General features: G+C 37.7%; 1 protein-coding gene across 2 annotated transcripts in view; it reads left to right on the top strand.

Annotated features, from left to right (window-relative positions):
- LOC131028563 (uncharacterized) overlaps positions 1-24,763 on the top strand; it is a 58,971-nt gene extending 34,208 nt beyond the window's left edge. For both annotated transcript variants that reach the window (XM_057958869.2, XM_057958868.2), the window contains 3 exons: positions 22,677-22,898; positions 23,496-23,598; positions 23,699-24,763. In XM_057958869.2, the coding sequence (XP_057814852.2) occupies positions 22,677-22,898; positions 23,496-23,598; positions 23,699-24,311 (938 nt within the window). In that variant the 3' untranslated portion in view covers positions 24,312-24,763. The remainder of the gene's footprint in view (positions 1-22,676; positions 22,899-23,495; positions 23,599-23,698) is intronic.
- The last annotated feature ends 2,588 nt before the right edge of the window (positions 24,764-27,351 follow it).

Genomic DNA, 27,351 nt, shown 5'->3' with positions numbered 1-27,351 from the left:
CATAACGGTGCTTGAATAGAAACGCCTCTTACACACCTCACATCCACCTCCTGTGTCATTGATTCTGTGATAACGATTAAATTGACCAAGATCCCAATCCTAGGTGTTCCATGGGTAGATTGACCAAATTAATCATAAGATCAATTAATAAAATATGCTCTTATGCCTTCTTATGCACCTTGATCTTTACCTGATTTTCTATCTCTCTCTAAAAGTGACACTTGACTTAAATGCCACTACACATGCATTTGAGAGAATAAATAATTTGTCGAATTCGGGTGAAAAAGCAGCCTGTCAAGTTTGCACCGAGTTCAGTCAAAAAAATCAGCTTGCCAAGTTTGCACCGAGTTCGTGTCTTGTAACTATGGTCCTTGGCTACATAGGTTGGAATCCATACCAAAGCTTGTTTGACTTCTTTTAAGGACATTGTTGGAATCCATGGCAAAGCTTCTTAGACTTATTTTAAGGATTTAAATAATGGTATACACAATGGGTTTCCAATGGTGTTTATACACTATGGAAAGCTATGAATAGAGTAAATGACACTGCAACGCATAGTGTAGAGGTATAATTTCAAGTAACTTCTTTTCTTTTCCATTATAACCAATCAAGAAGTGGATTTCTGCACTAAGATGGGTATTTGCCTTAAAATCTTGAAGATCAAAGATTGAAAGATTGAAAACTTTGCAAAAGTTGGTTGTTTCTATAGACATCCCTCATATTTAAAGATCAGACCAAATATATATTTCTTTTCATGTAGAACAATGAGTATTCATCAAAAGTTGCATTCTCTGCCAGTTGCATGGAGAGCTATCTTCATATATCATGACATGCCCATTTTCACTAAAATGACAAGAATGCAAAAACACCTAACAAGAATATAATTTTACTCTCGCATGACAATCCCCCTTTGACTCAGGTTAGGTAACTTTACTCAAGGGTAAAGTCCAATTTTAATGGTAGAAGGCATTAATAGTTGATAAATAATAGTCACATAGCCATAAATCTATGTTATTGGATATTGGTATCCTGCTTGGCTGCGGGTGTGGGTTCGGCCTAGGTATGGGTTGTTGATTTTAGTGAACAATATTAAGTAAACTTAGAAATTAATTTGAAATGCAAACACTTATGAAACAGAAGACAAAAAAATACCCTGGGAAAACCTCCCTCTTGGAGGAAAAAAAACCCAGCATCAAAGATCCAGATCAAATCTTTTATTCATAAGCAGATTACATGAACAATATAGATCAGATTACTTATCTGATTGTGGTATCAACCTAGGGCAGATTCACAGAGACTTGGCCCAACTCAAATCATTGTATATGCTGTTGCAGAATATCAATCTTGCTGTCTCAGAAGGGGCAGAATATCGGCGCTACTTGGATAGGAAGATTGCAGCAGTATGAAGACACCAATTCGCCCAGCAAGATGCCTAACAAGTTCACTCAATAATCAGATCAGGTCGCAGCAGAATGGAGGCTTAGATCGCTCACCAACTTCGCACAATGATACCCAAGTTCGCTCAAACTGATTATCTTTGTCCTGGATCAGATTCGCTCAAGATGACAACTTGAATGATAGGAGATTTAGTTCGCACAAGGCACATGAGAAATTCACTTGATGAAAATGATACGTTTGATGTATGAAATGAATCTTGTTTATATATAAGATTCATACTCATGATTTATCCAAGTCGGCTGGGCAAGATTGCCGCCCTTTTACATAATTTTGCAATTTGCCTTTTAGCGCTCAATTTGGGGCCTACATAAATTTTACAAGTTACAATGAATGTGTTCAATTTTGGGCCCAGCCCAATAGTACATGTAATTGCTCATGTTATTACAATATGATTAAATTTTAATTGCCACAAGGCAACATTAAAATATAATCCGAACTAGCTATCCATTTCGACATGGGTGCGGCCTTGGGTTTGCCCAGGGTACTGCCTGGGAGTTCGGATGGTAACCTAGGTGAACTTGGGACGTACCTGAGCAAACCTAGGAGTACAAGACAAAAATGCTGAAAAAAGTCAATTTTCAACCCAAAAAAACATTTAATATTTTTAAACGTTCCCCAATGCATTATTTTGCCCTATTTTTCTCCTATTTTATGTTTGCAACTCATTCCACGAACACAAAACACCAAGAACACCATTTTTTGCCTCCAAGCTACCATTGTTGGGTTATGAAGGTTGCTTCATTTTTTTCCAAAGGTGAAGACTACATAGGAGTAAGACACATACCAAAAGCTTAGGAATCATTGGCCAAGGAAGATTTAGCCATCAAAGGTGAGTAAATCTTCCATTGTTTTCAAGTTTTGAATAATTTTTTCATGATTTTTCAAGTTTTTTAAATTTTTTTTTTTGAAGTTTTTTAAAATTTGTTTAGCAAGTTTTGAATATTTTTTGGAACTTTTTATGCATAATAAGGGGTTATAATGCCAATTTTTTTTTTCATAAATTTTTCAATAATGGTCTCCATTTTAGGTTCATACGTAATGGTTGGATCTAGAAGTTCTAGATCAGTTGTCCGGGGTCAAAATGAAGAGTCCTTTTAGAATTGATTTAGCATCGCCTCTTTGGCGATATGCAACAACAATTAAGCTAAGCAAATGTCTAGTGGTGGGAGTTTTCTTTGGCTGTGTAACCATTGCAACGTAGAGTATAGAGCTCATATTTTTGAGTGAAAGCTCACTTATGCGCCATCCCTTCACAAGGTTTAAAATATTGTTGAGGGCTAAATAAAAAAAGGCTGCTACATTATCTAATAATGGCTTATATTAAAGAACAAGAGGATGCGGACACGAGAAATAAAAAATCAAAGAGTATTGAACATCCTCTTGCCCAGAAAAGCTTGAGGAAACCTCCTAGTAGCTTGACACAACCAGCTGGCCCACATCTTTTCATGTTAATGCCACCATCATCTGAACAAGAGAATGATTTGGTTTCATGAAAAAGAGGCCCATTAGACAAGGCCTTCAAAAATGAAATCAGGGAGGTTGCGGATCAAAGCATTGCTCGTTGCATTTATGGCAATGGGCTTCCTTTCAACATTGTTAGATCATCTTATTGGTATCAGATGGTGAGTACCCTTTGCAATACACCTCTTGATTGTGTTAGTCCTGAGTATGAAAAGGTGTGAAACGCCTTATTGGAAAAGGAGAAAGCTTCAGTAGAGACATCATTGAAAGTGATCAAAGATAGATGACTCGAAATAGGTGTCTGTTTTTGATGGATGGAAAGATTGCAAAAATAGACCATTAATCAATGTCATAGCAGCGTTCCCTAAAGGGGCGATGGTTTTGAAGGTAGTGGATTGTGAGGGGCAAGTAAAAAGATGCAAGTTTCATTTCCAATATCCTTAGAACTCATCGACATGGTGGGGCCTGGAAATGTTGTCCAAGTCATAACGAACAATTCTAAAAACTGTAGGGCAGTCCACTTGATTTAATATTTAAAAGATTGGCACACAAATTGAATGGGTCAAACAAGTCTACATGGAGGCTGAGGTGATTCAAATGTTTGTGACTAATCATCATATGTCACAAGCCATATTCAAGACCTTTTCCAACTTGGAGTTGTTGAAGGTAATTTAAATTTTATTTATTAAATTTTTAATTTCAATTTTTATATTGTTGATCTGTGATGTGTATTTTTTAGACCATGTTAGGTTGCTGAAATACGATTTGCATTTCACACAATCGTGTTAGGTCCAAGAGGCCTTGAGTTCTATGGTCATCAACAACATATGGAGTGTATGGAGGTAGTCAAGCACAAAAGGAGCCCAAAAAGTAAATGTATTTGATCCTAGATGACAAGTGGTGGGCTCATGTGGAATATGTTTTGAATTTCATTGAGCCCATCAAGCGCATGATTAGGTATGTTGATACTGATTGCCCATGTTTGGGTGAAATTTATGATGACATGGACTCCATGGTGGGGAAAATAAGAACAATAACAAAGGTCAAGGAACATGACCCAATGTGAACATTTTTCAAAAGTGCGCATCAAATTATCGTTGATTGTTGGAACAAGATGAACACCCCCTTACATATCTTAGTTTTTGTTTTGTTGACGAAGTATTATAAGAAAGAGGTACTTTCATTGTCGAGGAGGGTGGCACCATATAGAGATAGGGAGGTTGCTGTTGGCTATAAGAGTGCATTTAGAAAGATATATACAGATGATGAAATTCAAAATATTGTCTTGAACGAGTTTGGCCAATTAATATCTTCAAAAATCATGATGGATGTTACTACTCTTCATGACAAATATGTTACTATATCTTTATAATTTATGTTTTAAGATTTGATTCTTGAATTATAAAACTAAATACCCGTTCTTTTCAAACTCAATAGGTTGCAATTTTTTCTTTAGCTGAGCGGAATTGGAGTACATATTCCTTCATCCACTCAGTCAAGCACAACCATTTGGGTGCATAAAAAGCAGAGTATTTGGTCTACATACACTCCAACCTTTGTCTATTGTCACATAAGAAATCTAAATGCAATGAGTGTGACAAAGAATTGGGATCAAGCCCTTGAGTGTGCTGATTTAGATGCTATAGTTGCACAACTTGCCCAAGTCTCTATAGACGAGGCAAATTTTGCACTTGACATAGCTAGTGGAAGTGGCAATCCAATGGATTGTGGTTCAAATGAAGTTGAACCTAATGTTCACCTTGATGCTATTGATGAAGATGAAAATGAATTTTAAATATCAATTGTAATTTGAATTTTCATCATGTAATGACATTTTGAGACTTGAGTATTATCATTTTTGCAAATTATGAATATGATATTATGAGGTATTTAAAAATTCTATTTATTGGCAATTATAGATTAATGAGTATTACTCTTGTAATTTATAATTTTGAAGTTTGAACACACACACACACACATCTATTGCCATACTCGTACTTGTACCTGTTGACGTGTATTTTGTACACAATCATACACAGAATAAAATACCCAAAGGTATCTTATCCTCTCTTGAAAAAAGTCTCTAACTGCTGAAGATTCGCATGAAGGATCAGTTAGGATGACTCCAATGTTCTGGTTAGTAGGGTCTCTACGTGTGGATAAGCACCAGTTGGTATGATGTGATTTGCTGTGTCCTCAAGGGGATCTTACACTCCGAAATTCCGAAATCTTACTAAACTAAGAAGCTTTCAAAAAATAACAAAAGGGATAGGGTTTTGAAAGAAGTTTAATCTAGTCTAACCCTAAGAATGACTTCGTGTGAACAAGACTTGGCAAGATTCAACCAACTTCAATTTTGCCATAAGATAACAACTCAATTGAAATTGATGCAATCTTCTAAGGTAACAAAATGATTTTCAATGCATCAAAGATCAAAGACACTACCACGAAGGTACATATCCAAGACACAATAATGATTGAAGGTTAAGTGATTCAAGGTATTCTCCAGTCGACCACGCAAGGCGTTCCTACAATCAGCAAGAAGCTAGTGGTTTGGATTACAAATCCTACCAAAGATCAAGTCTCACACTATGTCCTTCAAATTAACACACTACTTTGATTGAGCATGATTCAAGTAAATTGAACAACCATGAAGATAACCAAGAAAGTTGCAACAAAACACCATAACTTCAATATTTCATTGATTTCCAAGTCATCATGTACAACAATTGCTTGAATTTCTCTCTTCAAACTCAATCTTGCTACAAAAATAAAATTACTTCTAACTCTAAATTCTCTAATCTTTTCACTATTATCTCTTCTCTCTTACATCTATTTATTACCAATGAAATGGAAAATGAGGGTATAAATAGCATCCTCAATTACAATGAAAGGTCCAGATTGAAAGTAGATCAACGGTCAAGATCATGACACCTAAACCCTAATTAGGGTTTGTTACAAATGGCCTCCTTTTTACTGAACAATATTAAATGCATAGCCAAATATTAAATTTGGCACAAAAACCTAGGAGACATAAACCAATGACAAATAAGATGCCATGTCATCTATAACAACCTCTCATCTAGAATCTTATTCCCTTTCCAATTCTCTTTTTTAGCATATGCAATGAATCTTGATACGATTCCTTCGATCTCTGCAATTGGAATCTCAGGAAGATTCTTCATACTTTCTTCCAAGTGAATGACCTGATCAAATGCATCTAGAAGAGCTGCGTCCCATGAAGGTTCAAGTTCCTTTGTTCTTTCAATCAGGAGCATGGTGGCAAACATCTGATCATATTGCTCGTCTGTAACATTAGCGTCCTTGCAAAAGATGACCTTGATTCTATCCTCTAATTCCTGCATATCCACATCTGTCTCGACCTCGATCCTTCTGCCAAGAATGGTACGTAGTACCTCAAATACTCTGTCCTGGATCGGATTGATCACCTCCTCAACTTGGCTACATTTAGTACTGATGTCCTCGAAGAGAACACTCTTCATATGGAGTAAGGTTGACCACTGAAGCAAACTGTGAGGTCCTCCATCCATGATCTTCTCTTGTGTTAAGACCTTCCTTGATGTGTGTCTAATTACTTTCAAGACAGGAATGATAACATCTTTGGTATGAGCAAATGCGGCTACTGTTATCATCAAATTGTGGATTATCTCAAGAACCTGGATAGCTTGATGAATAATCTTCATCATCCTTGTTACAAACTCAATGGCAACTGTATGTGATTTATCCATCCAAGTACTTGTACGCTGGACCATATTCCTGAATCTTTCTGCCTCATTGATTGATTGAAGTGGAAGTGCCTGCACTGGTGATCTAGCTGGATCCTGACGTCCCAAAGGTTCATTGATGTGACTGAAATATGTCCTCCATGCACCGACCTCTCTCTCAAGCTTTCTATTCTTCTCCATTTCTTCTCTAAGCTTGTCCTTCAATGCTTCAAATGAGTCGGTGGCATCATCCAATGTCTGCTCTGCTGTGGATGGTCCTAGCTCAAATGTCTGTATATCATATTCCTCTGCTAGGATCTCACCCTCATATTTGTCTACTGCCGGTGTAGCTATCTGCAGTTTTCTGGATCCAGTCTCATCTCGAATCATCTTGGACATCTTGGTAGCTTTTCTCTTCTCTGTTACTTCGTGAGAACGTCCAACAAGGCTCTTTAAATCAATTGCATTGTCCTCGTCCTCTACTACGATCACCTTGGTTAATCTTTCCTTCAACCAATCTGGGATAGCCGATCTTGTCTCTTGAACTTGAATTTCCTTATGTACTATTTCTTCTTGTCTGGGAGGAGATGTCATTTCGTTGTCCTCTTTATCTTCATCTAGCTCGTAATCCTGGAGAGATCCATCTGGTGACCCTTGCTGTGCCTGTCCTTCTTCCTGCCTGTCGTTCTGCACCATCGACTCCATGGATTCTTCCACTTGAAGTGTCCTCTTCTCTGGTCTAGAAGAAGTATCGGATGAACGATCTCGGTTGGCCTCTTGTTTCTTCTTGGAAGATTCCCTCTTTCCAGGTCTCTCTTTCCTCTTTGAACCTCTTGGATGGAGATTGCCCTCACTGGCACATCGAAGGTCGCCTTCACTTGTATTTCTAGGATTAGGATTGCCTTCACTTACACTAGCTCCACCTTCGGCTGGTTTCTCTTCCAAAGTGAAAGTCATAGCTATGCCTTGCTCTCTCAACTTCTGATGCTGTACGTCAACCCATCTGCGAGTACAAGACAAGACTGGAGCCATCAATGTATCTAGATCCACGACCTCAGGTTCATTCCAATCCAACCTTATTGTTTTACTTTCTCGATCATAGGATGACTGGATATGTCTGCCACTGTCCTGAGCTTGGTCGGCCACTCTGTAAATCTTGCATTTCCTGATGAAATCCAAAGGCAATCTAGAATGCATTTTTCGTTTCACTTCAAGATCATCTTAAGAGATTCATCATAAAATCCTCTATTTGGTACTCATGCTTAAACTTTCTGCCGACTGTCTCCTCTAAATGTCCATGTGGATCAAAGCTTTCTCTCAAAGCAAAAGATGAAAAAGAATACAAGGCTAACTCCTTCTCTGCGTCATCCATGGCTAAAGCATTAGGACATACCTCAACTGAATTGCCCAAAATGATAGGTACTGGAACTCCATTCCCATGTCTGTGTCTGAATGCCTTCGCATACGCTGCCAACTGTCTTGTTACTTCAAGTAACACAATTCTGTCTGTCGGATATCTCGGCAACATGTATGGAGGTAAAGGACATCCATGCACTCTAATATAAGTGAATTTCGGAAATTGAATAAACCAAGCACCGTACCTCTTGATTAATTCCTGTGCATCTTGAGATAATCTGTTGTGAATCCCACCTTGCAACGTCCTTGTGATGTTCATCGTGAAGGTATCATTAACTAGCTTGTAGTTGCTTCCTGGCGGATGATGCAAGTAGGCATAGGAATCACAAGCTCTGACCTCGCCGGGTCCTCTTCCAATCACTCCTCTATGAGGTAGTCCTGCGTACTCAAAACTCCTGATCAAGGCATAGATGACGTATGAACTCATGTGGAAGGACTTGGTAGCCTTGAGTCTCCTCAACTGTACGTCTAAGCAATGGCTAATCATCCTAGCCCAATGTATCGTACCTTTCCCTTGAACGATCACCTGGATGAAATAGAACATCCACTTCTCAAAATAGAAGGCATGAGGGGCTCCTGTAACTCGGTTGAGCATGGTGATCAAATCTCTGTACTCCTCCTGGAAATCAATCCTGTGCGGTGTGTTCGGGATTTTGCTTAGACGGGGACGGCTCTTGAGTAACCAGTTCTTGTTGATAATGCTTAGACAAGCATCTGGATCATCTTCATACATAGACCTGGCTCCTTCTATGCTCTTGTATATCATGTCCCTGTGCTCTGGAAGATGGAAAGCTTCACTTATAGCTTCCTCTGAAAGGTACGCCAAAGTGTTTCCCTCATTGGACACGATCGTGTTGGACTGTGGATCATAATGACGAGCACACTCGATCACCAACTCATGGCACTGAACTGCTGGAGGAAAGCCGGCCGCCTTAATGATGCCACTCTCGATTATTCTCCGGGCGACAGGTGATGGCTTGCCAATGTAAGGGACCTCTCGAAACTTCTTCGTGCTAAAGTTGCCTAAGTTTGTATCTCCAATGTTGCTCCACTTCGACACGATCTTGGGCTCCACTTCTTCAGTCCTTTGATCTTCCTTCATGAGAGCTGAACGACTGGTGGATGCTCCCGCCTTCGGGGTCGCCATACCTACACAACATTTCATAATGAGAAACTAGATCTTGCAATGTATAATATAGATTAGAGAATATTTTTAGGAAACCTCATGATAAGTCTTAAGAGTTATCATTTCCTAAAAACGAATTGAGCTAGGAATTCAAAATTCAAAATTTCAAAATTTAGGCTATGACGATCTACGTACAAAATTAAAAACAATAAAACCAAATCGTCATACCTTATTTGAGAGTTAACTCTAGAATGCAAAATGAATAAAATCGCTTAGGCAAAATTGAAGTTATATAGTCTTCAACGTGATCTCTCCTTCAAAATAGCAACTTCGCCACCTTTGATATGTTCTTGATGTGATCTCCAATGCCTTTGACAAATTCGAACCTCCTTGGATAATATTTGCGCCACCTTTGGATATAAATTCGCACCACCTTGCTTGAAATGAAATTTGCACTCTTCAAACACAATTCGCACTTCTCCCTCAAGATCGCATGTGAGATGATAAAATGATAATGTGAAAATAAAAGTCTTTCACCTCCCTTTATAGCGTTCACCTCATATTCACCTTAAGGCCGACTTGGTAATTAATAAGGCAATTTAAAACAATTTTTAAATAAAATAGAAGGCCGACTTTCATAAACCAAGCGCTCTTTTTTAATTTTTTATTAATAATTAATAATTAATTATTAAATGCCTTCGTTTATTATCAATAAATTCAATTTTCCTTTACAAGGCAAAAAAAAAAATTAATTAATGAATACCATGCGCTATTTAAATGCTTTTAATTAAATATCGATTTTCCTAGCATTTAAATAAATTCGAAAATGTGTTTGAGCGCCAAAATTTGGAGAGTGGAAAATTACAAACCTCATCGCCCTGGTCCCTGACTGAGGGACAGGAGCGATCCATCATCTTGGTCTTGATTCTTGCATTTTTGACGTTCAAAGTCTTCATCTCCACGTTGAACTTGGCATTTTCGCTAGGGATTTCGAGCTAAAGTGTCTTGCTTGTGTGAACAAATGCCTTTTATGACTACTATCGCCCTGGTCCCTTGGAGAGGGACAGGAGCGATCTAGATGTTTTCTCCTTGATCTTACATCTTCGATCTCAAATTTTCATCATAAGGTGAATAATAACATTGTTTCTTTACTCCACGCTTGTCTCACTTGACTTCTACAAGGCGTATTTGATGTTTGGAAAGTTATCGCCTTGGTCCCTTGGAGAGGGACAGGAGCGATCCTTGTCTTCTAGCTTGAAATTCTTCGTTCTTGACTTTAACTCCTCGTTCATCACCTTTCAAAAGACGTTTCAATCCTTTTGCAACTTGGTTTTGACATAATCTTCGAATGACAACAAGTGCTTTAGCAAATATCGCCCTGGTCCCTTGGAGAGGGACAGGAGCGATCCTGGTGTCCTGGCTCAAATTTACAAACTTTCAATCTTTGTTTCTTGTTCAGAACCTTCCAAATGGCGTCCTTGATCTTGTGCGACCCTGCCCTGTCTTGATTTTGAAGGAACATGAGTGTTTTAATGAAAATCGCTTTGGTCCTTGTCCAAAGGACAGGAGTGATATAGCTTCCTTATTCAAATTGGTGATCATTTTGACGTTTAAAACCTTTGCACATCATCCTCTAACAACACCTTAGACCCTTTACCACCTCGCATGATCTTGTCTTAACGTGATTTTGGAAAGATTTGGCAAATATAATAGATATCGCTCTGGTCCCTTGGAGAGGGACAGGAGCGAACTTCAAGGTCCTGGGTTCATGCTTGCCTTCTTCAACTTGCCACTGCCTTCATTGGGTAAAATGAAGTCCTTCAATTCTTCTTGATCATTTGATACTTGTTTAACTTTTGAAATCTAGGCATTTATGAGAATTTCGCTCTGGTCCCTGCCTGAGGGACAGGGGCGAACTAGGTGTCTTGGTGTGATTCCTTCAATATTGGCAACCTTGGATACTTCGTCCTTTATTGGGATGCTTCGAAATGCTCTTGCCACCATGTATCCGGTACTTGGAGTGTCTTGAACTTGAAGAAAAGGCAACATACTCATTACATCGCCCTGGTCCCTTGGAGAGGGACAGGAGTGATCTTGCTCTTGTGGGCTTCATCTCACCTTGTCACCTTCAAAATTTATCTTCAATGGATTCGTAATGTACCTTTCCACTCATCCATGCCTTGGAATCCATTGTAACTTGGCAAGAAATTTGTCTAAGACAAAAAATCGCTCTGGTCCCTGCCTGAGGGAAAGGAGCGAACTTGGGCATTTGGGTCCCTTGTTGATGTTTCATAATCTTCAATTTATCTTCAATGGGTTCGATTGACCTCCTTTCTTACCTTCAAACTTAAAACCTGCTTGATTTTTGCCCAGAACATGCCCTATGAAGGATTTCGCTCTGGTCCCTGGCTGAGGGACAGGAGCTACAATAGACTTCGCCCTGGTCCCTGATTGAGGGACAGGAGCGATTTTTGCATCCTGGGTCATTCTCCTTCACGACGGCACTTCAAGTTATATTCATTTGATAAAACACATCTCCTTGGACCTCTTCAAATCATCAAGTCGTTAAAATCCTGCAAGGACAAAGCAATATTTGATTTTAAGCTCCGGTCCTTCACTGAGGGACAGGAGCGATTTTCTTCCCTGAGGCATTTCCTTGTTTGTGAAATTTTTCAATTTATATTCAACGGAAAGATCACGCCTTTCTTTATCACTTCCAATTCGAAATTCATCTTGACTCTGCAGGGACAATAAGATATTTGAAAACGAGCTCCGGTCCTTCACTGAGGGACAGGAGCGATTTTGCTCCTACAGGCCAAAATATCAAGATTTCACAAGTTTAATTACTTTACAAGGCAAAAACAAATCATTCCCCATGCCCGGGATCAAATATCAAAAAACTCAAAACTTAGTCAAAATTACTCAATTGGACAAAAATTCACATTTCATCACCAACACTTAGAAAAAATTAAGACTTTGCACTCAAAATTCCAATTGAAAATAGACCATTTTGGCGAATTTATTTCATTCAAAATTTGCATCCTACAAAAGGAGGCTCAAAAAGCCCTCAAAATTGACTGGATTCTGGCCTGAAAAGACGGTAATTAAAACCCTAAGGCTTGACCCTAAATCCAGACAACTGACAAACTAACAAAACCCTAAAACGAAGCGAAAGGCGAGCGAAAAACGAGCAAAAAGAGGGGGTCCCCATTTCAAATGGGGTGATGTGTGAAATGGTCACAACAGTACCCAAGGGGGAAAAATTGCTGTACCACCGTACTTGCACCCGCAACCGAATTGGCAACTTAGCCATAAATAATTTGTACTATCATGTTTTGGTTCCAATAAAGCATGTGGATACATCATGTTTATCACTCTAACACAAATATTTGTTCTCCATCTAATATAGGAATAGGAATTATAATCGATCTTATAGATTATTAGTTCCTAATCTCAAATCCTAGCACCCAGGTGAGGTACCCTGGTAAAGACATTTAGTCCTTAGGTATTTGTGCTTTATTAATAGATTTAATATCATCCGTGTCACCAATAATTCTACATGGCAAAACCATATGATTTCAATCACCAATTACTAAGACTCCTACACAATACTAGTACTTAGACACAATACACCTTAACGGAATATGCAATATAGCTACTACAACAACAATGGGGTGTTAACTAGGGGCACAAAGACAATATAGCAAGATAGCTTCTGCCCCATGCTAGCTCCCCACCCTTCCCACGAGCACGCCACCACATCCATACAAATGTGATTTTAGATCCCTAATCCTGCACAAGAACCAAATTTCTATCAGCAACATCCATCCCATGGAAATCTAAGCAATATCAACAACATTATTATAATTTACTAGAATCACTCAATAGACATCATCAATAATAATAATTATTCAACAATAAGTAATGTTTTGTAAGTTCAACAAAATAAGAGTACTCTAGAAATGGGGATATTACACCTCCCTACCACTCCCTTGGAAGCCATTCAAAACAGGCATCCAAACAATACACAAGACCAAGCTACAACAATAGAAAAAAATAACAAACAAAAGGCTGCACACATGGGAGGGGTCCATTCTATATCTATCAAAACCACGAGCTATTGCCAAAAATGATGGCTACGCAAGGGCAGCTAAGTGAATCATTCAAGGAATGCACGACGGGAATACATCTCCTCACTAAGATAGGGAAGGGATGCCATCCATAAGAGGCTCCATCATAAGATCCTTCTCCCAAAAGTCATGTTGGCATACATTGCACAAACAGGGAGGGGGTGCAAAAGCTAAGAACCATCTCTTTTTGGAATAAGATTTATAAACCAACCCATGTTGCCACCCTACCACTAGTCAAAGCAGCAATAGGGAATTGATTGATGTGTGAAAAGGACATTGTGAAAGGACGCCCATAAGGCAATCATTTCATCTACAATATTGTTAAATTTCCAATTAGGAAAAGATTATTACCCAAGATAACACCCAAGGAATCACTTCCCACAAACAATCTTTTGCATTCTGAAGAACCCACCAAAGAAATACCTATCAATCACCATTCTCCATTTTGCTTTATTTGTTTGTGTTCCCAAAAAGAGAGCCACTATAATAAATTCTTCTAAAGAACTATCAGGGTCCACACTAGCTATAGCCAACCCTTGGTTGTCATGTTAGGAATCATCAAAGTAGAGGAAATACTACTCCTTACTAAGATAGAGAAGGCATGGCATTCATAGGAGGTTCTTGTTGATGTGTTTTTTATGCACATGCAAACACAATAAAATACCCAAAAGTATCTTATCCTCTCTTGAACAAAGTTACTCAAATGCTGAAGATTGGCTTAAGGATCACATGAGACAACTCTAAGGTTCATAAATGTTGGGTCACAATATGTGGATAAGCTCGTTGGTTTGATGTGATTATGCTGGAATCACAAAGGGACTTACGTTGAATTGTTGAATGCTTGAACCGCTGGAACTTAGATCCTAACTACTTGCTTGGAGAATAAAGAAAGAGCAAAAGGCATGGGGTTTAGGGAGTTTATTCTAATCCTAAGAATGCAAGAGAATGGGTGAATGATTAGACGAAATCCTACTGGGTAAGGTCTCACCATCAAATTGAACGATTTGACACAAGCTCAGTGCAATCTTCTAAGGTGCAATTCGGAGATGTTTAAATCATTACCATCAAACATTGATTACCATTCAAGTTAATGCATAAACAATGGACGTATAACAATTTGAAGTTAAGCTCATATACTTCCAGTTGACCACACAAGGCACACTTACAATCAGCAAGAGGCTAGTGGTATGGATTAGGAGTTTCACCATTGATCATGCACAACGATCTTCCATTCATCTAAATAACATGAAAATGAATTGAGAAGTAAAGACCATGCAAGTTGTTGAAGTAACAAATCAAATTCACCATAACTTCAATGAAATCAATTGTCCTTTACAACAAGGTTTTGGCAATAATCTTTGTCTTCTCCTAATCTAAGTTCTATTGAACTATTCTTGAACTACCAACTATTAACCCTTACAAATGAAGAGCTTGAGCTTTATATAGAGAGCTCATTACAATGAACGACCAGGATTGAATCTCCATCAATGGCCAAGATTTTACTATGAAACTCTAATTAGGGTTTGTTACAACAAACTCCTCTTAGCCAATGAAATAACTACATTCAGGTTCAATACTAAATGTGAACCAATAGAAAATTGGGGTAGGTATCTCGAAGTTTGTGTCTCCATATGATGAGCTTGGTTCATTGAATCAAGACATGCTGATGTAGGACCTTCTTGATTTGTGGAGTGATGACTGAGATGCAACCTCAATTTGCAGTTGTTTGATAGATCATCATGAAGGAACGTCGGGCAATATCTCTTGATAGTTGATACTCAACATTATCCAGTTTGTTCTATGTGATGATGATGAGAAGCATCGTTATGTTCTAATAAACTTTGATTAACTCTTCTGAAACTATCTGCTTTCTTGATCATGTTCAATATAGGCTTTGTGTGATGACCTTGATTGATCCTCCCTTGTTCATGATACATTTGATGAATGGTGCAACTGGATGGGGTTAACTCAATGCATTGACTTTGATTCTTGGATTCTCGGAGAGAATTCAAGATTATAAAACTTTCCTTCATCATCATGCTCCAAGACCTTGACTTTGATCTTTGCATTGCAAGTCTCAAACTTGATCTTGATGTTGACTTGTCCTTCACCTTCTTGATCACCTGCACAGCAAACAAAAGTGTGTCAAATAGGTATTAATTTCACTTACCTTCTGCTTTTAAATGTCTGATTTTGTGCTTGTTATAGGTCTGATGATGCACAAGATTTCACCAAGTTTTGCCTCTTGTTTGCCTCCAAAATAGATAAAAAAGATGCCTTCAACTTGATCTTAATTCCTTCTCTCCCTTTGCTAAGGTAATCAAAAACCTTTGTTAGAACTTGAAAGCTACAGCTCTATAAATTTCAGACCTGGAAATGATAAAAAGAACTTAAATTTTCAACTTTTATAGCAATTTAATCAAATCCTAGGGTTTGTAAAGGTAGTTTTGCATAGAGGTACATTCTTACAAATGACAGTCTACCAAATGTTAAGGTCTGATTTGCCCTTATTTCACCTTTTATATGCAGATGTAGGATTGATTACACACAGATTTTGATCTGAAAATGCTCTTAAAATCAGAATAGTGATCTCCAAATCGATTCCACTCTCCTTGCCAGTGTATGTTTGATCAATGAAATGATCAAATCCTTATCCAAAATCGCTGCTGTGGGTGAATTTGCCCCTTTGTAGATGAGTATTTGATCAATGTAATGATCAACTTTCTATCTAAATTGCTGTTGTAGAGAGATTCACCCCTCTTTGTGATTTGCAGATCTGAATCCAAACTGATTTCTCCCTCCTTACAAATGTATGATGATCAGATTCGCTTTGCTAAGGAAGAGAAATTCGTCCTTCTTGATTGCAAATCTGTAATGTTGTCTTGTGAAATTCGCTCTCTCCTTGAATTGCAGAGCTGGTTGTAATTGATTGTTTTGATTGATGCCTTGGAATGAAGGTCACCATTCTCTTATATAGGTGCTAGGGTTGAAGGTGTGTCTCCTCATTTTAGACTTCCCTAGGCCGACTTACATCATTATTAAAAAAACTTCTAATTGTTCTTGAAGGCAGACTTTGCAAGAAAAAAACTTTTTTTTTTTTTTTTTGGTCTTTCCAACATTGGCAGCTTTTTAAGTGACCATTGCAACTTATTTATCAAATTGGATTTTCAAGGTATCATTGCAACTTTATACCAAGGCATCATTTTGGGGGGTCATTGCAAGTTGAGATCAAGGCGGAAATTTTGATGACCATTGCATGTTAATGCCTTGGGCAGAAATTTAAGGGGTCATTGCAAATTTTGATCTTAGCGGCTATTTAGAAGACCATTACATGTTAACATCATAGCAGCATTTCAAGGCACCATTGCAATCAGATCTTCAAGTCGGAAATTTTGATGACCTTTGCAAGTCATAAACCTGGCGGCAATTTAGATGGCCTTTGCAAGTCAATCACTAAGTCGGAATTTTAACCCCCCTTTGTAGGTAATACTTGGATCAGCTTTTTGAAGGAGCATTACAAGTTAAGATCAAGTCGGCTTTTAGGGGTACCATTGCAACATTTGCCTCTCGGCGGCAACTAGAGGCACCATTGCAAGATTTAACTTGAGGCGGCTTTTTAAGACATCATTGCAAATCGACATCAAGATGACAGAATTTTAACTCACCTTGACAAGTGTTGATCTTGGTGATGTTCATTACCACCTTTGCAACTCAATACTTGGTCAAATTTCTAACTTACCTTTGCATTCCATTTCTTAGGCGGAAAATTGGGGTAGCATTGCAAGATTTGCTCTTATGCCACCTATTGAGTGAGCATTGCAACTCTTCACCTAGGCGGCTTTTTAGGACCCCATTGCAAGTTGATCAAGATGGCAGAATTTTAATTCACCTTTGCAATTCGTCACCTTGGCGGTATTTTGAAAGACCATTGCAAGTTCAAGATCAAGGCGGAAATTTTGATGACCTTTGCAATCCCTAAACTTGGCGACAATTTGAGGTATCATTGCAAGTCATCACCCTGGTGGATTTCTAGGAGACCTTTGCAACTTTGATCTCAAGGCGGATTTTTGAAGGAGCTTTGTAAGTCAACATTATGGCGGCAATTTGAGGGGAGCTTTGCACCATTGTTGATCAAGGCGGCTTTTCTACTCACTTTTTATAGTCATTCTTGTGGGCGGCTTTTTCAAGTACCTTTGCCACTCATCACTTGGGCGGCAAATTAAAGGACCTTTGCCATATTTGCTAGTGGTGGCATTTTGAAGTAACTTTGCCACTCATCCACTTGGTTGGATTTTTAGAGCACCTTTGCTTCTTGACATCATGGCGGCTTTTTGAGACCCCTTTGCAAGTGTTGATCAAGGTGGCTTTTCAAGATCCCTTTGCAATTCCTTCACTTGAGTGGATTTTTGAGATACCTTTGCATGTGTTGATCAGGGCGACTTTTAAAGATACCTTTGCAAGATTAGCTTGAAGGCGAGAATTCAAGGCACCTTTGCAAGATTTTCTTGAAGGCGAAAATTCAAGGCACCTTTGCAAGTCATTCCTTAGTCGGCCAAATCAAAGACCTTTGTCACTTGGTGGTTGGATCAGCCAATTTTGTTAGCTTTGCAATCCAATTGCATTCCATAGTTTTGTTAAGACTAAGTTCACCGAATTTTCATCTCTAAGGCAAATCATGATTCAAAACTTCATCCTTTGTCAAAACCTTTTTCACCAAATCGACCATCTTAGGGTTCCTTCGCACTAAGTGTTGATATTTCAATGCAAATGAGACAAACCTTCATTCATGTTCCTCATGCTCTCTTCAAACCCTAATTGACCTAAGCCAAGAGATTTTGATAATTTCAAAACATATCTCTCAACTTATGTACTTCATCCTTAGTCACGACGATTGGAATTGCTCTAAGACAAAGGGAATCTTCACCTTGGAGTCTAATCTTAGAATCCTAACCACTAGAAGCTTTGGAGGGCAAAGATAGTGATGTACCTCACTTCATACTAAATGGAGAGACTTGATCAACCCTCGAGCAACTACAAATAAGAGGCTAATAGCAAAGACACGACAACAACCAACAACCAAGCTAAGACAACCAACCTAGAAAGTGAAAAAGTGGGGGTACCCATTTGCAATGGGGCGATGTGTGAAAACGTCACAACAGTTCCACCATGGGATCCCTCCCCCTAGAGGGCATGTTGGCATACATTGCACAAGGAGGGAGGGGGAGCAAAATCTATGGGCGCCTCTTTGTCATGATTTTTTGAACCAATCCATGTTGCCACCCTACCACTAATTAAAGCAATGAAAGGGGATTGATCAATGCATAGAAAGAACTTTGTTAAAGTATGCACATGAGACAATCACTACATCTCTAGTACTGCTAAATTTCCAATTAGGACTAGATTATGTATCTAAACCCAAGGTAACAATCAAGGAATCACTTTTTGCAAACAATATTTTGCAACCTCAAAAAGCTGACAGAGAAATACCTTAATCATATTTGGATTACTCAGACGAAAAAAAAATTAGCCAAGCCCAAAAACTCAACTTTTGGCAAAAAATCAGCAAAAATGTTGGCAACTTAAAAAAATTGCTTAAATTTCATTAGAAACACATTTTACTGCAAAATTCAATGAGAAGATGCATCCAATGAGTCCATAAATGAGTACAAAGGTGTTTTTTTCTATTATATTTGATTGGTTTGAATGCAAATTGGGTACAAAATGGCCCTCATGCAGAATGCTGATGGCTGATAGACTAAAGCAAAATGAAAATAGTAAAACTGTTTTTGTAAAACTAAAGTTAAATGCTACATTTTGAATCTTCCCGTTCCCTGATCTACTAAAAACTAGGGGAGAGGTGGAATTAGAGGGTCTAAACCTTTGAGTTTGCTGTTCGTCTTCCGCCTCACTTGGCATGATAGGTTGTGGCTCAACCTCCATCCTAGATGTAACATAAGAGCCATACTCGTAACATAAAGAAATTAATGCATTTAGAGAACATAAGAGCCATAGTTGTAACATTACACATGTCATATGATCTCCAAACATTCAATATTTGAAATTTCATCATTCATACTTATAGTTTCAAACTTTAAAATGTATAATAGCAGCAAACGTTTATAAATGTTTACAAAATTACATATAATGATATGTCCAAATGTGAAAAACAACAATGAACAAACTAAAGAGGAGTATATCTTCCTCTTTGTAGTTCTCCTAATATAGCTCAATTTTTCAGGCCTTGAGCTAGTAGTAGTAGCAGTAGGTGTTGAGGTATTTAAATGGTGAGATGATTTTTCTTCTAAATCAAAGTACTCATCTTGTAAAAGCTGAACCTATTCATCGTTGTATGTTTTGTCGAAATCTTCAATTGTAGCTCAAAAGAGAGAAAAAGGGTTGTGGATAAGGGTTTGCCTTGGGCCAAACTTCGGTTTAGGAATTAACCTTGAATTGAAGTATGAAATGTAAATATTGAAGTAAATGCTGGAAGATATACCTTAGATCTACAATGGTAGATAGAAGATTGATGATGCAATGCTCTTTGGATGTGATCACGAATATTGAATGCAATAACATTACAAACACATGAACATGAATGACTTAATCAAACACACATGCTTGCATAAAGATTGATGTGACTTTGCTCCATGATGCTTGAAGGATATGGTGGGATGAAATGTTGTTTTGAATGCTTGAGAACGCTTGATGGCAAATGTACGAATAATGGGGTATGAGAGTGATGTTGAAATGAATTGATAGAATGCCCTTATATAGGGTTCTCTAGGTAAATTATTGATTAGGCTGACCTCCAATTGTCAAGTGAAGCCATGGGGATCAAAATCCATTGGGAAGGGGATGCCTACCCACATTTAAAATGGGTCCTGTTTAAGGAGGACCAGGGCGTCATGGTGCCATGGTCCAGACAGGGGCGCCACAACGCCCTTGTCCTCCAAAAGCAGGACAAGAAGCCACCAAATTAAGGGGGGATAACCTTGGGATGGGGTCCACTTAGCAGTGCTAATAGGTGACATCAGGTCCACAGTAAAAAGGGGCCAAAATGGGCCTAGGGGGAATGGAGATGGGACACGCTAAAGTAGGAGCATAAATATGAGGTGTGAATTGTACCGTTACAATTTATGATGTTAAAAGTTGCATTCATGAGCAACCTACAAGTACAAAGTGAAATTAAGTACATAATTTTATTTTCTAAACAAAAAAGCCTAATTTCAGCATAAATTACTATAAATCAAGGAACATAATTTATCTAAAATTCAACATAAATTACTATAACTATAAATTAACAAAAAAATTAAATTAACATCCCACTGAAGTCTTTTGCGAGAAGGTATTTTGTATCCTTTTCTCGCAATTGTCAATGCAGTAACCAAATTGTCCCAATAAGGATTACTTGCCACATTGAAAGGAATGTTGTTAAAGTACCAAAAATCAGCACATGCATGTTCATGCACCTCCCTATTCCACCTAGTAGCTTCAAATGATGATTGTGCTCTAGGAGTATTTATGGGTACAAAAAAACTATGTGGCATGTGTGTAGGTGCTGCTGCTAGCAGAATTGACATTCTACTAGAAGTAGATGAAGTGGATGTGTTGGTGGATTCATTTTGAATACGTGGACCATGAAGAGAGCCCACTATGTCTTGACATGCATCGTCATCGGATTCCAGTTGGACTGGACCACCTTGAGAAGCAACTATGGATGTTGCCATGGCTGCTTTTGCGTTCTCCCTTTGCTGTAAGCAGGGCATTCATTTCTCTTTTTATTTCTTCAGTGGTTCCAGGACAAGCCTTGGCATCACGATGAGTAGTACTTGCTAGATAGTATTTAAGGCAGTTTATGTGTCCATGATATGTTTTTTTGCAATTAATGCAATAAACTGAGCTAGGCTTTGATCTTTGATAGCCATATTTCCAAGCAGGGTCTCTAGCTCTTGTAGGATGAATGCCTACAAATGGTGGTGGCAGCATTGATGGGCAAAGCCTAAGGTTGAATTGGATGTGGAAGTTTATCTATTTGCCGTTATAAATTAATGTATACATACAAAGTGAAAGCACAACATATGAATTTTTAATAAAAGACAATCAAAATTAGTTTAAATCAATATAGATTTGTTTAAATCATTGAAAATTTAATCTAATCTAAAGATTTTAAACATTTTTTGTTTTAAAAAAGGATTAGAATAATTGGGTATGAAAAAACGATAAAAAACGTGAAAAAATCAGGAAAAAATGACAAATAAGGGTATTGAATCTTATTTTGTGGAATTTAAATTTAAATATACCACTTAGTATTAACATTGCCGATTTTTTTTTAACCTAGATGCAGCAAAAATGAAGTAAAATGTTTAAAAAAGAAAAGAAAATGAAAAACAAAAAACCTACCTGTGCTTCCAATTTGCCTTAGAAATTCACCAGAAAAAACTCTTCCAATCTTCTCTCCTTGATGGAAAATTGTTGCAAATGGTTGCTGGCTGGGAGGATTTAGTTGCCATGGACAACAAAAAGAAGTAGCCATTTCAGTATAAAATGACTTTTTTTTTTGGCTGATGTGGCCTTCTTTCCCTGTGCGGCTGAGCCTTCTGCACAGACTTGCCAAGTTTTGGGCAAAAACTTAACCAAAAAATTGCTACTTTTTGCCTAAAACTCGGTAAGTAAACTCTCGAGTAAATGGATTTGACTTGGCGAGTACTTGCTGACTTGGTGAGTATGCTATCTCTGCCTTCATTTGCCACTCTTTGTTCTACCTTATTGTTAGTGTGTGTTCCCAGAAAGAAAGAGCCACCATGAATAATTGCTCCCAAAGGATTTGTCAAGATCCACCCAGCTCTAGCCAACCACAGGCTGTCATGTCAGGGTCCATCAATCTTCAGTTTCTCAGAGATCTAAGCCATTTAGCTTTCTCGCTAGCAGTGTTTTCATCTCTATCTTATCAACATGAGCAATATCTTTCCGTTATGAAGAATCCAGGCTTTCACTTTGCTTCTCTGAAGATGCATTTTGGTTCCCTTTTTAGACCTAACAGAAAGGAAAAAAACTTCATGTTTTTAATTTCAGGTGATATAAGACTGTATACCTCATTCTTGAGTTTGGTTTCTTTTGTAAGAGTAGATTTTTGTCATGCTGTGGGAACAGTCGAGTAGTTTCTCTTGTGACTTGTATGCTATAACACATTATTATGAAATGTGGAGCTATTCAGATGTACTTTAATCTGAAAAATGTAAAACCTGATGGTAGTTTACTTATTGTGAATAAATGATACTGAAACATTATTATGCTAGTTTTGACAAAGTGCAAGTGTTGAAACATGGTAATCTGTTGGACATGTTTGATTGCAATCTACAGATCTACATACAATTGGAGGGCTGACTCCTCTTCTTGGGCACCTAAAGAATCCTCATGCATCAATTAGAGCAAGAGCTGCAGAGGTTGTGACTACCATCGTGCAGAATAATCCAAAATGCCAACAACTTGTGATGGATGCAAATGGTTTGGAGTTGCTGCTATCCAACTTTGTATCTGATTCTGATGTAACTGTCCGGACCAAAGCACTGGGTGCAATCTCTTGTAAGTTTCTAATCTGTAGATTCCAAAACTTAACTTCTTACGAGGGTTAGCCTGACTCATCTAGATAATATATTTTTTAGGCGATGTTAAAATGTGACCTATTTATCATAACAAAACATATGTGCGACTTTTTTAGTCAAATTATAAGCTCCAAAATTGAAAGAATCAATTGAAATATTTGGGCATGGTGCTAACAATTGGGTGTCCTAAAGTTGGAAGCAAACTTAAGTTGTTCTTGGGTAAATTTTTTAAAGTAAGCTAATTAGCTCTAGTAAATTGTCATGAACCGTTGAATTAAGCAATCCGATTGCTGGACTACAGCTAAGCAACTACAGAGTAGTGCTGTGATTACTTTTTCCATTTGTACAAGAGTCTCTGGCTTTAAAATAGTAGAATGGACATTTCATCCAGGTTTGAAAAATATATTTAATAGGACGTGTGATACACGAAAAAGTTTCTTGCCAAAATGCAGCAGAGCGGGAGGGATGAACTCAGATTGATGCTAGAGAAACTTGAGAAGAAGGATAAGCATTTTAAAAATTTCCATTATGATTTTCTTGAATATGGGTTTGTGTATGATTGTTGATGTATTTGCAGCTTTAATTCGGCACAACAAGCCAGCTATAGTTGCTTTTCGCCTGGCCAATGGATATGCAGCACTGAGGGATGCTTTGACTACAGAAGATGTTAGATTCCAAAAGTAATTACCCGTCTAGTTTGTTTTAAGACATTCTTTGTTGATTTCTTTTCCCCTGCACCTTGAGTAAGGTATCCTATATTTTTGTTCTGTTTTTTCGCAGGAAAGCATTGCGTATTACACAATATCTTCTACAGGAAAATGCAGCGGACTGTAATGTAGCTATAGAGCTTGGGTTTCCTCGTTTATTTATACATTTATCTTCCAGTGAAGATGCAGATGTACGCCAAGAAGCACTTCAAAATCTTTTTCAACTCACTCGTAGTGCCAAGGTAGACATTGCTGGTTTCACAGACAAGGAAGGAAATTTAAGGAAAGTTCTTCAGGAACGCATCGATGCTATCCAACAGATGTCATCTGATGATTTAGGGGCAGCTAAGGAAGAAAGGCTGTTGGTTGATTCTCTTTGGCAAGTCTTTTACAACGAGCCTTCATGTCTCCGAGCAAATGGTTTGCTTGTTCTTCCAGGGGAGGATGCGCCTCCTCCGGATGTTGCAAGTAAAATTTTCGAGCCTCCCCTTCGTGCATGGGCAGCTCCCCGAAACGATTCAACAGGTTCTGGAACAACTAATAAAAAAGAAAGTCCTATTCTTCTCCTTGCTGCAGGTGCAGCTAGCCAAAGCGAGAACTCTGAAAGTAATACAAGTAGAAACTTTGCAGGTAACGGTGGTGGTGAAGAAGGGGTGCTTCCAGGTACAAATTCCAGCAGCAGCTAGAGCATTCTAAAAATAGTTATAGCAGGCGGTAGAATGAAGAATCAACTTGTATGATATTTCTCTGTGCAATTTTTTTTCCCGGAAATTGTTATGTTGCGAGTAAACATTTTGAGCCTACCCTTAGAACATGGGCTTCTCCTCGAAATGATTCAACAGGCTCTGGAACGGCTGAAAAAGGGAATCCTTTTATAATGCTTGTTTCTGGCGCAGCTACCTCAAATGGAAAATCTGAAAGTAATAGTAGAGACTCTGCAGGTAACAATGGCGGTGACAAAGTGATGCTTATAGATACAGATTCTGAAAATGGGAATATATCCTCATCATTTTGACACATGCAGTTGTTTGATGCCGATCTTAACAATTTAAGCTTTAATGTTTTTTTGGGTGTTATATTAGTTTTAATTTCTGACAGGAGATTACTTTAATTTAGTCACCTAATATTTCTGTTTGCATGTTTTGAATTCTGGGTATAAGATTTGGTGTTTGATTTAATGCCTGTTTTGACTGGAAAACATTCTGTCTTCACGTAAGATGCGGGAGAGATTTGTGGTTTGTACTTATATTCTTATTGGTATGATGCTGTTTGGCAGCATGGTTTTCCTAAAGGCAAACTTCATGTCATGGCATAAAATCTGAAATTTTTTTGTAAATGATTATTTTTTATTTCTATGTAGGGGAGAGAATCCTGTAGTCGAGCACCTTAACTATGTGCTTCTCACGTGAAAATTTTAAATCACACTCAATTTTTTACAGCAGCTTATTTGGCAAGTCCCCTCCTGATAACTATAAGGTTTCAGGGCCACATCATCAAATATGATGCCACATCAGCATGCTTTTTATCAAGTGTTCAAAACAACCCAAAAAAAGGTGACCAATGGTTGTGCAAAAGCAGACCCATATTTGTGCACAGATGATGTGGCATCACATGATTGGTTGTTTTTAACAACTATGGATAGTCATCATCAACAATAACAACTTTAAAGTCACAACTATTGGTATCAAATCAACAATTGTTATCACAACCATTGGACATTAAATCAACAAGTGTGGATATTAAATCAACGGCTGCTATCACAGCCATTGAAATTTGCTCAGATACTGGATCTTTTTTTTTTTGCTAGGAGAGAGAGCATGAGGTCGTTTGATTAAAAAAACTGAATCCAAAATGATAGACTTTTGTGATTTTTGATTTGAATCGATACAGGGCTTTTTCATGATGACACCTCCCATGGACATTTAGTGTTTTTTCAGTAAGAAATACAGCCAAAACATTGCCTTAGAAAGAGCACTGAGATTCAGGGTATCTAGTAAGTGGGGTTTTGGGGTAGGGCATGCAATTGAAAGGGGGTCCCCTGAAACTGTATCGTCTATTCAGCAAACATTTGACTAATTTTTTATTAATTGAAACACCAAAACATCTTGAGTTTTGAATCTCAAATCAATTATAAATCAGGCCAAATGGACACGTATATGTTGATAAATGCTGCCTCTTGATCCAATATCATAAAGCCGCCCTCAAAATCCATTCATTTGTAGACAAAAATGATTTAATTTATTCAAAATTTATTAGACTTGTTCAATTGTAGAAATTTAATGTGTTATTGCAAAAAGTGGTTAAAATGTTTAGTGATTATGGTCAATTTTGTATTTATAATACAGATCCTTTGGATGTGCAGTAGAACTTCTCTTGAAATTCGAAGGAAAATTCACTTGAGATTTAGACGTAATTGACTCTCAAATTTGAATAGTATGTACTTGCTATTTACAATTTGTAGGTGTGTTGTTTAAGGGGATTCATGCATAATGAACTAAATTGGAAGGGATTTTTTTTGATTTTTCTTTTTAGCTACATATTAATACAAACTTCAACTCTCCCGAGAGCTTTTTATTTATTTTGATAAAATTAAAGATTTGTACATAACTTGATAAGTTAGAAGAGGGGAATGGAATTCAAAGTTAGTAAAGTATTTCAAATGCACTAATACATGTGCACTTGTGTGTAGTTTACGATTGCAGGTGGACACAATAACAAGTAGGTCCAAATGAGAGATGCTTCAAATTAAAATACACTTTTTAAATTATATACAATTTTTAATTTTTACAATAACCATTCATTGGAGAGCGTTCAAAAGTCGAGCAGTATATATTCACACATCTAAATGCTCACTCATTGGTGTTTAAACTATCAAAGACATTCTTTCATACTTGCTCTCGTATCCACATGATTCAGATCATTTACAATAGATATTTGTACAAACAATAAATGGTATAAGATTTTATCAAACATCAAAATAAATATATTTTAGAATTTAATCAATCATTTTAAATTAATTTCAAACAAAAAACACAATTTCAAATTCAAGTGGTCAAATACAAGTTGTATTAAATTATCAAATACAAATTTTATTAATTCAAATTTAAATTCAACAACTAAATTGAATGCATTGTTTTTCCAAAATCGAATTCTTATAGATGCTTAACAATTTCTCGAGTTTTTATAGGGGAAAGGACTTAGTAGTTGTGCACCCTAACTTCGTGCTTCTCAAAATCTTATGTGGAAATTTCAAATCACTCTGATTTTTTTACAGCAGCTTACTTGGCAAGTCCCCTGCTTATAACTAAGGTTTCAGGGCCACATCATCAAATATGATGCTACATCAGCATGTTTTTTGCCAAGGTGTCCAAATCAGCCCAAAAAAAAAGTGAGACCAATAGGTGTGGCAAAAGGCCCCAATACTTGTGCAGCTGATGTGGGGGATCACAACTTTTCACAACAAATGGTATATTTCATTCAATTATTTGTTGGGATGTGAAGCCCAACGGTCACATGACCATTCGACTTCCCCAAACTATTTATTTCACATCGGAATGTGATTGTATAAATGACTGAGTGCAGTCATGTATGTATTGGTGTAATGTCCCCTTCTCAAACCTGATCCTTTCTGCAACCGTTGGTCTCTTTCTAGGAAGCTCGGAGGCCAGTCGGAGGGTAAAATTAGGGTTTCCTATTTTTGAGGAGGTCTTTTTGGATGGGTTCATC

This window comes from Cryptomeria japonica, chromosome 8 (assembly GCF_030272615.1).
Source record: "Cryptomeria japonica chromosome 8, Sugi_1.0, whole genome shotgun sequence".
Classification (NCBI taxonomy): domain Eukaryota; kingdom Viridiplantae; phylum Streptophyta; class Pinopsida; order Cupressales; family Cupressaceae; genus Cryptomeria; species Cryptomeria japonica.
This window is presented reverse-complemented; position numbering and strand designations above follow the sequence as displayed.